The sequence below is a fragment of the Balaenoptera acutorostrata genome, chromosome 7 (genome assembly GCF_949987535.1).
Source record: "Balaenoptera acutorostrata chromosome 7, mBalAcu1.1, whole genome shotgun sequence".
Lineage (NCBI taxonomy): Eukaryota > Metazoa > Chordata > Mammalia > Artiodactyla > Balaenopteridae > Balaenoptera > Balaenoptera acutorostrata.
Window position 1 is genome coordinate 97241983 of NC_080070.1, and position 14921 is coordinate 97256903.

At 36.3% G+C, this 14921-nt stretch overlaps 1 protein-coding gene across 1 annotated transcript in view; it reads right to left on the reverse strand.

The window, feature by feature from the left end:
- The window catches only part of CCDC146 (coiled-coil domain containing 146), a 140046-nt gene that overhangs the window by 100019 nt on the left and 25106 nt on the right, over window positions 1-14921 (reverse strand). Inside the window, exon 2 of the mRNA XM_007187102.3 lies at window positions 10649-10818. Within this exon, the coding sequence (XP_007187164.2) occupies window positions 10649-10807 (159 nt within the window). The 5' untranslated portion in view covers window positions 10808-10818. The remainder of the gene's footprint in view (window positions 1-10648; window positions 10819-14921) is intronic.

The window sequence follows — 14921 nt, forward strand, 5'->3', positions numbered from 1 at the left end:
TCCCAATACACTGTATTTTAAAACAATCTTAAACATATGAAAAGATGCTCCACTCCACTCATTTTAAGGTAAATGTAAATAAAGACTATGATGAGATAACCTTTTCCCCCAACAGAGTGACAAAAGTTGAAAAGTCAGACAGAGCACAGTAAAGAGACATTTATTGTTGAGGGGAACATAAATTATTATAACCTTTATGGAGAGCACCTTAGCAGTAAAAAAAAGTCTTTTTAAATACACAAACTCATGATCTGGCAATTCCACTTCAAAAGTATTGAAAGTAGTATCTCAAAGAGATACTTGTACACTATGTTCATAGCAGCATTATTTATAATAGCCAAGAGGTGGGAGCAACCCAAGTGTCCACTGACAGCTAAACGGATAAACAAAATGTGGTATGTACATACAATGGAATATTATTGTCTTAAAAAGGAGGGAAATCCTGTCACATGGTACAACATGGATGCATCTTGAAGACATTATGCTAAGTAAAATAAGCCAGTCACAAAAGACGAATACTGTAAACTATGAGGTATCTAAGAGTAGTCAGATTCATAGAAACAAAGTAGAATGTGGTTTCCAGGAGCTGGGAGGAGGGGGAAATGAGAAGGTGTTGTTTAGTCGATAGAGAGTTTCAGTTTTGCAAGATGAAAAATTCTGGAAATTGGCTGCAGAGCAAGGTGAATATACTTAGCACTACTGAACTGTACATTTAAAAATGGTCAAGATGGTATATTCTATGTTATGTCTATTTTTCCACAATTAAAAAAATTTTTTTAAATGAACAAACCCATTGATCCAGCAATCCCACTATTAGGAATTTGTCCTTTTTTTTTTTTTTTTTAATTCTTTTAGTTCAGGGGCTGTCTTATTTACTTTAATATTCCACATTGTATGTAGTATAGTTCTTTTTTTGAGGGTTTTCAGTAAACATTTATTGGAGGTAAATTCTACTGACTTAAATTATGCTCACTTTTTAAAATAAGAAGGTGCACTAGTGTTAGTATTTGGAACTATGGATAATTTTCTAAAATAATGCCAATGTTTAAGATTTTTATAGAAAATAGTTACACATTTGATTAAATCTAAGACATCATTGAATATATGACACACCATTATTTTATGTTCTATGGAGATAGGAAAAAAATGCTGTCAAATTATGACAAAATGCTTTTTTATCACTTGAATTTTTATTTTACACTCATTGAGTTTTTTAAATTAATTTTTATTGGAGTATAGTTGCTTTACAATGTTGTGTTAGTTTCTCCTGTACAGCAAAATGAATCAGCTATATATTTACATATATCCCCTCTTTTTTGGGATAGGAGTTTGTCCTTTTAATATAATTATTTCAGTGTGAAATGAGGCACGCCTAAGTTTACTGACTATATCATTGTCTGTAAGAGCAGAAGATCAGAAATAATCCAAATATCTTATAATAGGGATTTGGTTAAAGTATACTCCACCGTGCATTGAAATACCATGCAAATATTAAAAAGAACATAACAGTTGCATGTATATGTGAAAACAGCAAGTACGTATATTATACTACCTCTTGCTTGTTTGTGCGTAGACTTCTGCAAGGCTATATAGGAGACTGTTAATGATGGTTGCCTCTGGGGAAGGGGACAGCGGACTGTGGGATGGGGTGGCAGGCTGACTTACTTTTCACTGTGTACTATTCTGCACCTTTGAATTTTGTACTACAGTAAGTCCCCTACATCGGAACCTTCAAGTTGCGAACTTTCAAAGATGCGAACGTGCGTTCACATGTCCAATCATGTAAGTTAGTTCACATGTCTGGTGTATATTGTCACATGAGTGCATCCTCTACAAGTGGTTGTGCTTTTGTGTACTTTACTGTACAGTACTGTATTGAGTACAGTAGTACAGTATCTTTATTTCAAGCCCAGGATGTCCGGAAGCAAGCGTAAAAGCAGCAGTATATAGCCAGTTGTGTTAGTTGGGTACCTAGGCAAACTTTGTTGGACTTACAAACAAATTGGACTTATGAAGTCGCTCTTGGTACAGAACTCATTTGTATGTAGAGGACTTACTGTACTGCATATTTTATGTATTAGAAAATAGTTAAAAAGAAAAAATTACTAACCTCATGGCTGAAAAAACTTTAATACCTGGCTCTCTGATATTCTATTCTTTAACTTCCTAGTCTGGCTTGTATCTCACTACTTGACCACTGAGATCCTGATCTTGTTTGGCTAATGAAGACTGTAATGACTGCTTTGTTTTAGCAGACTTTTCTGGTGTTCACTACTGCTGACTCATTTACTGATGTTACCTGTAAATCCAGTTGCTGAATAGCCAAATTCCCAATCCTACTCCCCTCTGCTTTATTCCCCAAAAATCTCCCCAACAGATAAGAGTACCATCTCCCCATCCACCTATATAAAATAGATTTTAATCAAAAAAGCATTATTTATTTTAATCCTTAAGCTTCCATCTTTAGTGACTAATATATTCAAATAGTTCTTGGATTACTAAAGGTACTTTGTTTCTCAAGATGCACATTCTCTACTGAAAGCCACAAGCTATCAAAAACCAATTTACTTTCTCTCTCAAGAACTTTCTTTCTCAGAGGAAAAAAACAGTACCATTAAGTATTTCTCCTAATCCTTAATTTAGAAAGCAACATCTGTTCACAGTGACTATTAAAAAACAAACAGCATCTGAGTTTAGAGTATTATTTTAAATATTTAAATCAACTTGCTACAATAGTAGCTAAAAAAACCAATGAAAAATAAAGAGGTAATTAAAACTTTATTAAGTATATAATTAAAATAAACACACGGGCATGCACGCACACACAAACTAGGTTCTCATTATGTCAGTAAAGGAATCAAAAAAGGGAAGGGGAAATCAAGAAGCATTAACCACCCAGATGAAGGAACACATGCGGCCGAGGGTAGAGCTGCTCCCTGCTGCATTTGCCTCTGGTACCAAGCCTGGAGTCTGACGTGTGATGGATGCTCAGGAAAGATTTTCAGAATGAGTAGAAGGAGATAAGCTCACAGACAGGAGGCAGAAGAACTGCCAAGTCCTCTCTAGCCCCAATTTTCAACACTCTCTGACTCCCACTTAACGCTGATCACGTGTTCAGATAGCGGAGTTTTTTGTGACAACACCCCAGATTCCTGGCCAGAATCATCTTGAAGGTGCCAAGGGTGAGGATATCCTAACATGGGGCCTTCTTTTCTCTTATCCTAAGTTCTTGTACAGTGTATGATTTTTACTGATTGAATTTAGGGGTGTTAATCTACTTTGCAAAGTGGAATATGGCTTCTACGCCTGTAATCCTGATATAAATCTCCAATTTTTGTAAATAGATATGAGCCGTGTCAGTACACCAAATGTTTAAGTGTATGCCAGGCATGACCCACGGTCTTCTTCCACATTGGAAAGATTTTTAAATTTCTGCCTTACTGTCAAAGTAAGAAAATAAAATAAGACCCTTTATGGGAAAAATGGAACCTATCTGTATTGTTTAATAAATTATCAGTCTGTTTAAAGTTTCTTGACAGCCAAACAAAATCTTGAAGAATTATTCTTGTAAGCCTGCCTCAATGTCTGACGGAAAAGTGAAAACATGCCAACAATAGCAAGACTTGTGGAAATATTTTAAAAAGAAATTTAGCAGTTTTTCAATGCCTATTCTCTAAGTACAGCTATTAGTGAGGTGTGATAACTAAGAAAGGATAGGGAAACCGAAGAGAAATATTTAAATAGAGAGTTAAAATATTTATCTTTATTTTTTCTTTTAATATACAGTTTACTTAAAAAGTCAATTTGTAAAACCCTAAAATAGCAGTGTTTAAATGTGTGAATGTCAAGTGAAGAATGTCAGGTGAAATGTGTGTCAGGCTAGGAGACAGGAGACTGGGTTCCAGGCCTGGCTCTGCATCTGCCTAGCTGTGCAAACCAGGGCAAGTCTCAATCTTTCAGAACCTTTAAGATGGAAATAATGATATCTCAAACTTCCCTATGGAATCATTATGAAAATTAAATTATATACTTGAAACTACCTTGACTGTAAGCTCCTTGAGGATGGGAATCTTACACTTTCATCTTTGTAACCAGTTACTTGATTAATTAATTCATGTATGAAAGAAATAGAAAACATTTTCAATCTTTGAAAAACATTTTAAATTTCATTACAGATTATTTCAAGAAACTCATCAGTAACTCTATAGAAGATCCAATCTTGAAAATGAAGGAAGCTTTAGTAGCATCAGAAAATCACCAATTTTTCAGAAATTAATTTAAAATTTTTATTAAAAATTCCAAAAATGTATTTAATCTGTTACCAGCCTTAAGAGATCAAAATTAATAAAAAATAAGAAAGTGTCTTTTGAACATGTGAATATCCCCCCCCAAAAAGATATAATTTTAAAGGTAGGGAATTAGGTAAACAATGGCAACATCTTTTTATAAATATGCAGTGGTAGCCTGTGCTGTTAAATACACATAAGAAGCAATTTGCATTCCTTTCAGAAAAGCAGTCTGAATACCAAGAACCTGCTATGTCTATATCTCCAGCCCAGGGACTTCCCTGGTAAGCTTGAGATTCACATATTGGACACTCTCCTCAGACCATTGCTTATTCTGAATTCTCTGTCACTTATAGTACCATAATCCAGCCACTTTCCTAAATCAGAAATCCAAACATCAGTTTAGACTTTTTCCTCTCCCTCACCCCATCCCCATCCATTCAGACACTAAATCCAGCATTTTATACTTCCTTACTATCTCTCCTATATGTATTCTATCCTTTTTTCCATGGCCATTGCTTGGTTCAGTCTCTCTTCACATCTTATCTTGATCACTGAAATGGTATTCCAGTTGGTGATACGGTGGGAATGGAAAACAGATGAATTTAATAGATATTTAAGAGAGAAAATAAACTGACAGAATACAGGAGGAGAATTAGGTTTGGGAGGAGAATAATAAATTTAATTCTGAGCATGTTTAGTTGTAGGTAACTTGGGGGTCATCCAGGTGAAGACATTCCAAGTATATGCATGTATAGGTGTGGGCAAAGCTTAAGATAAGAAAAGTAGGTTCATAGTGGACACCACGGATATGGACAAAATATCCCCTCTCACGTCCTACTGCCTCTGAAAAGCTTTTTTCCAGATCATCTCAACCCACGGTGATTGTTCCTTCCATTCAGTTCTAATCGCACTTGTGGCACCTCCAGGTTCTCAATGACCCATTGCCTTTTGTTGATATTTAGCATGTCAAGTTTCTTATTTCCCAAATTAAGCTTCTAAAGAACAGTACCCTTTCATATGCTTTATGCCTATGAATGTCCATGGTATCTAGCACTGTGCAGCACACAGGAGGTGCTCAAAACAAAGGAGGAGCTGAAAGGATACATTTGAGTAAATTTCAGTAACTTTAATAATAATGGTAATAAACCTCTCCTAGCACAGAGCCTGGCACATAGTGGGTGCTGAATTAATATCTGTTAAGTGGATTAAGACTTAATGTCTCCCACTGCTCCTCAAAAACGTCTTGCTATCTCAGTTCTTTTCCCATTGGACATGAAACTAAAACTTGAACACAAATATAGTTATTACACATTTTTAAGGAGTCCAAAAGTTGATAGTTTTATATAGAAGCTGTTTCCGTGAAAAGGTCACATGTCAACAAGCCTAGTCCATCTTCATCTACACACCCACAATGCTTGCGTACCCCACACTCTACTTTTAACAGGATTTCGTATTCTGTACAGAGTCACACTTTTACTTCCTTAGTGTTTCCCTCCTGTTTCCCTTCACACTGTCCCTTGTGCCTCCCGAATGCTCCTGTGCTACCTTTTCTCTACCCCTTGGTTAAATCAAGTCAAAGACTTAACAACGACTGGCACAAGAATTATTTTCAGGAAATGAAGAGAAGGGAGGAGCTGACTCGTTCTGGTGAAAAATAAAAGAGCCAAAAGTCTTAGGCAAGATAATTTCATGTTTTGATTTTGGCTCTTGGCATTAAGACAAGGATGACTTTACGGCGTCCAAGTTTTGGAAAATTTCAACATCTGACACACTGACATTTGACAACCAAGGTCACCCTTAGAAATCAGTGCTACTTTGCATAACCATGCACAGTTTAGAAGTAGAAATCCTGACTTAGGGAATACCATGAAAGCTATAACTTACATTAAGCCTGAATGTGCAACAGACATGAGCTTTGAACAAAGAGACATATGCTATTTGTTAAAAGAATGATTTTTAAATACTAAATATTTACTGCTTGTCTCTGTGCAAGGTCTTGAGCCAGGTGCTGTGTAGGATATAAATAAAATCACACATGACCCTTGCCATGGTATTAGATGAAAACAGTTACATATTGCCCATCAGGGTGTATATCTTGGTATAATCTTTTTGGAAAGCCATTTGAAGGTATCAACTAAAGCTGAATATAAACCTAAACTATGACACAGGAACCCCACTCCTAGGTAAACACCCAAGATAAATGAATTCATAAGTATAAGGCATGCACAAGAATGATCATGGTACCTTATTCATAATCATCCAAACAGGAAACAACCCAAGTCTCTAAATCTCTAAATAGAATAGAATGGACAAGAAAATTATGGTATAGTTACACAAAAGAACACTATATAGCAATTTTTAAATATTGAACTAAGGCCCACATGGTGCTATGAATAAATTTCACAGATTCAGTGTTTACCAAAAGGAGCCAGCCACAACGGAAAACATACTGTATGATTCCATTCATATGATTTTTGAAAAGAGGCAAAACTAATACATAGTGATAAGTCAGAATAGGTCTAACTTTGGTGGGAGAAATGACTGGGAAGAGTCTCAAGGGACACCACTGGGTTGCAGGAAATATATTTTCATCTGAGTGGGAATATGGCAGGAATGAAGAAGAGATAAATTCAAGCAATACTTAATGGAGATATTTTACCCTCAAACTGATAAAGAGAATGCAGGAGGAGAATTAGGATTGGGAGAATGATGAATTTAGTTCTGAACATGTTGGTTATTGGCATATGTAAAAAAAATTGCTGGACCCTGAGTATTTGCGAGGTTTACTGTGTATATGTTATACCTTAACAAAAAAAATTTTTTTAAGAAAAGTTTTCAACGGGACAAGAAAAGTCTGTGGAGTGCCAGGCCTCATAATTAGGCAGCAGTGGAAGAGTCGGGGAGCAGGTGTCCAGAATTAACCCACACAGTCCATTGATGTGACTTAGTTCCCAAGCACCACTTTGAACATTAATCCCAAAGTGTGAATTGAACACAGTGTAGTTCATATCCTGTTAAGTCTTACTGTTTAATGTGATCATAATATCAGTGAGAAATTAAATTTTCTATGCAAAATATTATATGATGAGAAGATATTCAATAAATATCTGTTAATGATCTTGTATCAAGTGAAAGGTACAGCCTACAAATGCTGTAAGAGTAGACAGGTTGGAGAAAACACTGTGAACTGACTGCTCAGGCACGGTTTTTTGAAGGAGGTGGGAACTGAGCCAGATTCTAAAAGGTTAGGAATAGATGCAGGGGTTGCAAAGTGTGGCCTATACAAGTGTTTGATCTGATTTTTTCAGTTGGAGTAGCACAGTTTTTCAAGAGGCAACGTGAGTAGGAGGATTGTGGACAGCCACGACCTTGTATCATGCTTTGTGAATATGTGCCAGTTTCCTAGCCATCTGAATACGGGAGAGTCCCTGCTAAGGGGAGTAACATAAGCGGAAGATCATGAGGACCTAAGTAAATTATTAGATTACAAAAATAGTTTGGGCCCAAATCGCAGAGTGCCATAAATACTGAACACATTCTGTAGGCAAATTAGATGACAGCATGACATCCATGTTTTACAACTCAATAGTGCTGGACCAATTGTGTGATTAGCATTAACAACAATAAATGCTATAAGCAGCATCTGGTTCTTTCAATGTGATGCCAAGCATCTGGGCCTTTGGAAGTGGATTTCTGACTGCTTTCTTTCAGAACTCTTGCTATTCTGCAGATTCAGCTTCTGTTTAGACAACTGAAGGAGGATAGCTTTTATATAGTAGGTTAAAAAAATTGTAAGACTTGTGAATCTTAGAGGAATGTTAAAAGAGTTAGAAAAAAAAGCTATAGATTCCAATAGGAACAATCTCAGGGGTGTTTATCATGGAAACAAAGTTGTTTGAAGCCAATAATTCATTCTGCAAGATTTTGCTGGCTAAAGGAAGAATTCTCCGGCAGTAAAATTACTGGTGTAATTACTACTCAAAATGGGAGGATCATTCTTTCACCGTATAATCTAAGTTATCTACTGTATTAGGGGCTGGTCATACTCAATGATTAATAGCTATAATTTGTGCATACATGAGAATTGAGAGATTCTTGAAATATTTAATGAATTGTTACATTGAAGATCAATATGCAAGAGAAGTTGTCCTAAGTTCTCCTTTGACTTTACAAGTCAAATCTTCCATGTTTCTTTATCTGTGGCTTAACAAATTTGACTATAATTTTTGTTGTTAGCATAACCTTTGGTAGAAATAAACTGTACCTTTATTTGATATAATTATTAAAGGTAGTGGTATAAAAGTAGAAATACTATTGCAAAGCTGGACATATGATGGATTTTAGCAGAAATAGAGAACGCTGATCATTTGAAAATATTAATACTAGAGATATGAACTCATCGTTCTAAATTTATCAAGATACGTATAGAAATAGATATAAATTTGTGTGGATAAATATATTTATGCACCTATTTCCCAGCTCTGAGAGTGCTGAGAAGCAATGACAGACCAATAGCAATGAACACACCCTGCACTGAGATCTTAGTTTTCAAATATCATTCTCCACTAAAATAGGAACCAAGGATCCTTTGAGAAATGGCTGATCCTAGAGTTGGAGCAAAGAAAATGCAAGATGAACCTGGAACACATTCTATGACAGAAAGTTAAAAGGTACACAAGGAATCATAGGAGCATGTCAAAAGTGAGCCTTCTTGAAAGGGTGTACACTGGCCAAATCTGGGACAACTGAAGAATCAAAATGAATAATGGAAATAATGGATTATAGCTCATTGAGTAGAATAAGAACTCATGAGTCCACCCTGATGGATGGATGGATGGATGGATAGACAGATAGAAAGAATAGAAGAGAAAGTTCTACCTTATAGTAGGAAGACAACTAATAAATGTAGAAAAAATGATGGAATGAGAAAATTGCCATTCGGCAACCATTGTAATAATAATTAATTTGAGCAAGAATCATCAAGAGATGTAAAACTAGTAGGTGAAAATTTTAGAAGGAATAGGATACTTAAATAGCCTCAGAGTATCTCCCCATAGGTGCTTATCACTTTCAAGAAGAAAAATAATAACTTTAGAGGAGAGAAATCTAGAAGTCACCACCTTAACCAAGTGATCAATGCTGAAAACATGAGTAATGGGACAAACTGACATCATGTGTTCCTGATATGAGGTTTATATGTATATATAAAACAAAAGCTCAACAATAGTTGTAGCAATTGTTTAAAATATTTACACCAAGAAAATATTTGGGCGGGGATTTAGTATTGCTTCTCGGTTTTAAGTAAAATCTGATTTTGCCCAAAGACTTTTTTAAGCTTATTTTTATTATGACTATCAAATTTCTTAGATGTTTTATTCAGTTATATTCACATAAGGTTAAGAGTCCAGAATTCAAATGTCCTCTAAATCATTTTCTAAAGTACAGCTCTCAAGCATGACAGATTGCATATGTGGTCAGTTACTGTTAAAGAAAAACTCTCCTCGGGCTTCCCTGGTGGCGCAGTGGTTGAGAATCTGCCTGCTAATGCAGGGGACGCGGGTTCGAGCCCTGGTCTGGGAAGATCCCACATGCCGCGGAGCAACTGGGCCCGTGAGCCACAACTGCTGAGCCTGCGCGTCTGGAGCCTGTGCTCCACAACAAGAGAGGCCACCATAGTGAGAGGCCCGTGCACCGCGATGAAGAGTGGCCCCCGCTTGCCGCAACTAGAGAAAGCCCTCGCACGAAACGAAGACCCAACACAGCTAAAAATAAATAAATAAATAGAGTAGCTATTAAAAAAAAAATTTTTTTTTGAAAAAAAAAAAAAAAAAGAAAAACTCTCCTCATATATGGATATTTCCTAAATGTTCATCTCATTTTTTAAAAAATCAGACAAAAATCTAACAAAAATCAGATTCCCCTTTTTGCTTCTCTGCTAATAGGAAACAGCATGTTTCTGTGCTCTACTGCAGTAACTACATTTGGTTAGGTAAATGTATATTCTTTCTATCGTTATATGACAAGATCTTTTATCTTCATTTTATGGATGTAAATGTAATGTATCCAGTAATGAAAGAAATCATTTACCAACATACAGAGTATACGTAAGTGGCTGCATATATGCAAATATTTATTATGCCTTAGAAGTATCAGTACCTACACTACTGCATTAGTCCAGGATTATACCGTAGGCTTTTGGAAGAGAATGTAGGGGCTATTTTATTTTAAAGTGCTTCAAACAGTACACATTTCCTCCAGGTTACAAATAGTAAATTATTTTGATAATGATATTAACTTCATCTGAATTTTTAAGTAGATAGTGAGACAAGTCTTACTGTAATATATAAATATATATGTACCTCATGCAGACAAATGAAAGCTGGAGTTGTAGATACATCAACGAATCGCTCATCTCGGATGTTAATCGTGGGTGCTACAGCATAAATGGGGTCTTCTTGATCCTTTTCACCTTTCTCCTCTTCCTCTTCTTGTTCTGTGTCTGTGGTACTGTCTTCCATTTTTCACAATTCTAAAATAAAAGCATTCCATATTCAGCTATTTAGGGATGTCTTCAGTTATGGTAAAATTAATGGAAAATAATAAAAGCAAGTAAAGCAACTAGAGTAATCTATTCAATGAAATTATAGGTCAGGAAAGTTAGCTACAATCACATTATTATAAAAGACTGCCTTTTTGTAAAGATACTCTCCAACGATGCACTCAAAGCAATAATTCTAATTTTAAAGAGTAGACTATGACTGCATTAATTGGAAAAAATTATGTAACTAGAATATAAGCTCCATGAAGGCAGAAAAGAAACCTAATTTTGTTTATGGAGCATTGCAGTAGGCACTCAATTACTATTCATGGATTGGGTTCATAAAAAGAAGCTTCATCCTTAAAATATAACACAAAGTTAATTCAAATTATTTTTGGAAACATAAAAACCAGCACCCTGTGGTGCCACATACTGCCTGAGGCACGCGTCTGCACGCTAGGCTGCCAGGCTGATTGCTGCACACCCACACTGCCTGCTACCCACACAGCTCAGGCCTATATGCTTGTGCGCATTGCCAACTGGCCTGTCTGTGCTGCTCATGTGTGTGCTCCGTTGTCCCATCAGACTTCACTTACAAAGCATAAGCTCAAAAATAAAATTACTAAGGATTTCAAGATGGTGACACCAGAGCATTAAGCCAAGTGCAGGCCCTTCCGAGAGTGGATCCCTTTTTCTTTTTTTTCTTTTTTTTTGGCAGCACCACGAGGCATGTGGGATCTTAGTTCCCTGACCAGGGATCGAACCCAGGCCCCTTGTATTGGGAGGACAGAGTCTTAACCAGTGAACTGCCAGGGAAGTCCTGAGCAGGTCCTTTTTTGACTGCACAGGTCACACACCTTTGAAGCCAGCCCTGTGTATTGGCCGTCGGTTTGCTCATGTAGTCAAGTGGACCCAGAGTAGTTTCTAAAAGGACCCCTGTCTTGCCTGGCAAGGTCTCTGTTGGCTCATTTTGGTGGCGTTGGGATGGTTACCCTTCTAAGAGAGAACTGGTAAGAGGTCTCCACTGCATAAGAGAATGCTAATCTAATCTGCTCTTTTGATCTCTGATATATGTGAATCTGCACGCAACAGAAGAGCATACTTACTTTCTTCTCTTGCTGGAGAGGATAACTCCAACTGTCATAAGTTTTTTTTTTTTGCTTAAAAAATTATTTTTAAATTTATTATAAAATTTTTTTAAAATATTGGCTATATTCCCCATGTTGTACATGATCTCTCTTTTTTTTAAAATTATTTATTTATTTATTTTTGGCTGTGTTGGGTCTTAGTTAGTTTCTGTGCGAGGGCTTTCTCTAGTTGTGGCGAGTGGGGGCCGCTCTTCATCGCGGTGCGCGGGCCTTTCACTGTCGCGGCCTCTCTTGTTGCGGAGCACAGGCTCCAGATGCGCAGGCTCAGTAGTTGTGGCTCACGGGCCCAATTGCTCCGCGGCATGTGGGATCTTCCCAGACCAGGGCTCGAACCCGTGTCCCCTGCATTGGCAGGCGGAGTCTCAACCACTGCACCACCAGGGAAGCCCCTATTATACAATTTTTAAAGATTACTTTCTATTTACAGTTATTACAAAATATTGGCTATATTCCCTGTGTTGTATAATACATCCTTGAGCCTATCTTACACCCAATAATTTGTACCTCCCCACTGGTAACCACTGGTTTGTTCTCTATATCTGTGAGTCTGCTTCTTTTATGTTATATTCACTAGTTTGTTATATTTTTTAGAGTCCACATAGAAGTGATATCATGCAGTATTTATCTTTCTCTGTTTGACTTATTTCACTTAGCATAATGCCCTCCAAGTCCATCCATGTTGCCGCAAATGGCAAAATTTCTTTCTTCTTAATGGCTGAGTAGTATTCCATGTGTATATACATATGACATCTTCTTTATCCATTCAACTGTTGGTGGACACTTAGGTTGTTTCCATATCTTGGCAATTGTAAATAATGCTCCTATGAACAGTGGTGTGCATGTATCTTTTTGAATTAGTGTTTTTGGCTTTTTTTGGATATATACCCGTGGAATTGCCTGGTCATATGGTAGCTCTATTTTTAGTTTTTTGAGGAACCTCCATACTGTTGTCCACAGTGGCTGCACCAATATACACTCCCACCAACAGTGTATAAGTGTTCCCTTTTCTCAACATCCTTGCCAACATTTGTTACTTGTGGTCTTTTTGATGATAGCCATTCTGACAGGTGAGGTGATATCTCATTGTGGTTTAGATTTGCATTTTCCTGATGATTAGCGACATTGAGCATCTTTTCATGTGCCTGTTGGCTGGCCATCTGCATTTCCTCTTTGGAAAAATGTGTACTCAGGTCTTCTGCCCATTTTTTTTGATTGGGTTGTTTGTTTTTTTGATATTGAGTTGTATGAGCTGTTTATATTTGTTGGATCTCAATCCCTTATTGGTCATATAATTTGCAAATATTTTCTCCCATTCAGTAGGTTGTCTTTTCATTTTGTTGATGGTTTTCTTTGCTGTGCAAAAGCTTTTAAGTTTAATTAGTTCCCATTTGTTTATTTTTGCTTTTATTTCCTTTACTTTTGGAGAGGGATCCAAAAAAATATTGCTATTTATGTTGAAGAGTGTTCTGCCTATGTAATTTTAAGGCTTTGTTGAACATGTATCACCTCTATTTTATCAGATTAGCTACTCTTTGATGATAGGGATCCCCATTCTTTTAATGTGGAAAATATGTTCTGAAATATGAATCCAGAAGGCCTGGTAGGCTCTTATTCCTGAATTTATTAAAGTGGCCACAGGCATATCATCGATTCATTACGTTTCTTTTCTCCTCTCTAAAATGGGAGTAACTAATTTTTCTGTTTCATAAAAAATATATGCATATTAGATGTGATAATGCCTCTGGACTTCTAGCTTCCACTCTGCTCTCTCCAGTTTTCTGCCACAGCCATAAATTACACTTGCACTTGTCTTCCTCCTCTGCTACAAAAACACTTCATAGGTGGTAGCATGTACTTCTATCAGGAGGCACCACATGTCAGATTGTCTTTCTTTATGTGATATTAATAGTCATTGATTTTGTTTGGACTTCCCCTCCTTTAACATACATGTTTTTAATGCCATAAAGCAGTCTTTTAATAGAACCTATTATTATTAAGGCATCACAACACTTTACATTCGGCAAATAATCACAATTTCTTGTTTAAATCTTCAGGGAGTCGAAAATGGTTTGGTGATATATCTAGATTTATTTGCGTTAATAATCTAAAACGTGTGTCCAATCATTTCATGGATGAAAAATGTTAAGGGCTTTCCCAGGAAAATAGTTTCTTCAGAACATTAGATCATATCTGTTATTTTCAGCTTTTTCTTTAAGAAATATTTCAAATGTAACCATAGGAACTTCGACAAATATCAGTTCATGAGTAATTTTGTTTTATCTAAACCCTTTCACTTCCCCTCTCCACTCTCCATATTATTTTGAAGCAAAACCTAGACATCTAGACTTAATAATATATTCTGAAGAATTTCATAATAATATATATAGTTCTCATTCCATTTCACAGCTCCATAGCACCCCATTGCATAGATGTACCACAAACTATTCAAATAATCCCCTGTTTATAAATATATGGAATGTTGCCAGCTTTCTGCTATTACAGTTTTGCAAAGTACAGTACATCTATTTATTTTAAAGTAGATAGATTGGGAGTTTGGGATTGACATGTACACACTGCTATATTTAAAATAAAATGCCTTTCCACGGGGGGAAAAAATTATATTTTAAAGGCTCTTGGAATCTTTACAATCAAGAAGGCATTAACTTGAAAGCTGAAGTTCAGGCAATCTTCTCAAAGCATGGCACCTTTAAGCATGGTACAGTTTACGTAGGCAACAAAAGAAGGTGCTGTGCTGAATCTGTACAAATTCCTCAGTCTGCTGAAGTTTTCGATCTCTGTTATCTTGAAAACATTCTAAATATGTTAAGGCAGGTAAAACATTTTACATAGGGAAGCAACTAAAAGACACTATAACAGAATTCTGATAGACAGTATCAGAAAAACTTCAACCCTTAGGAAAGAAGGAAGAGTAAGAAAGTAAGAAAA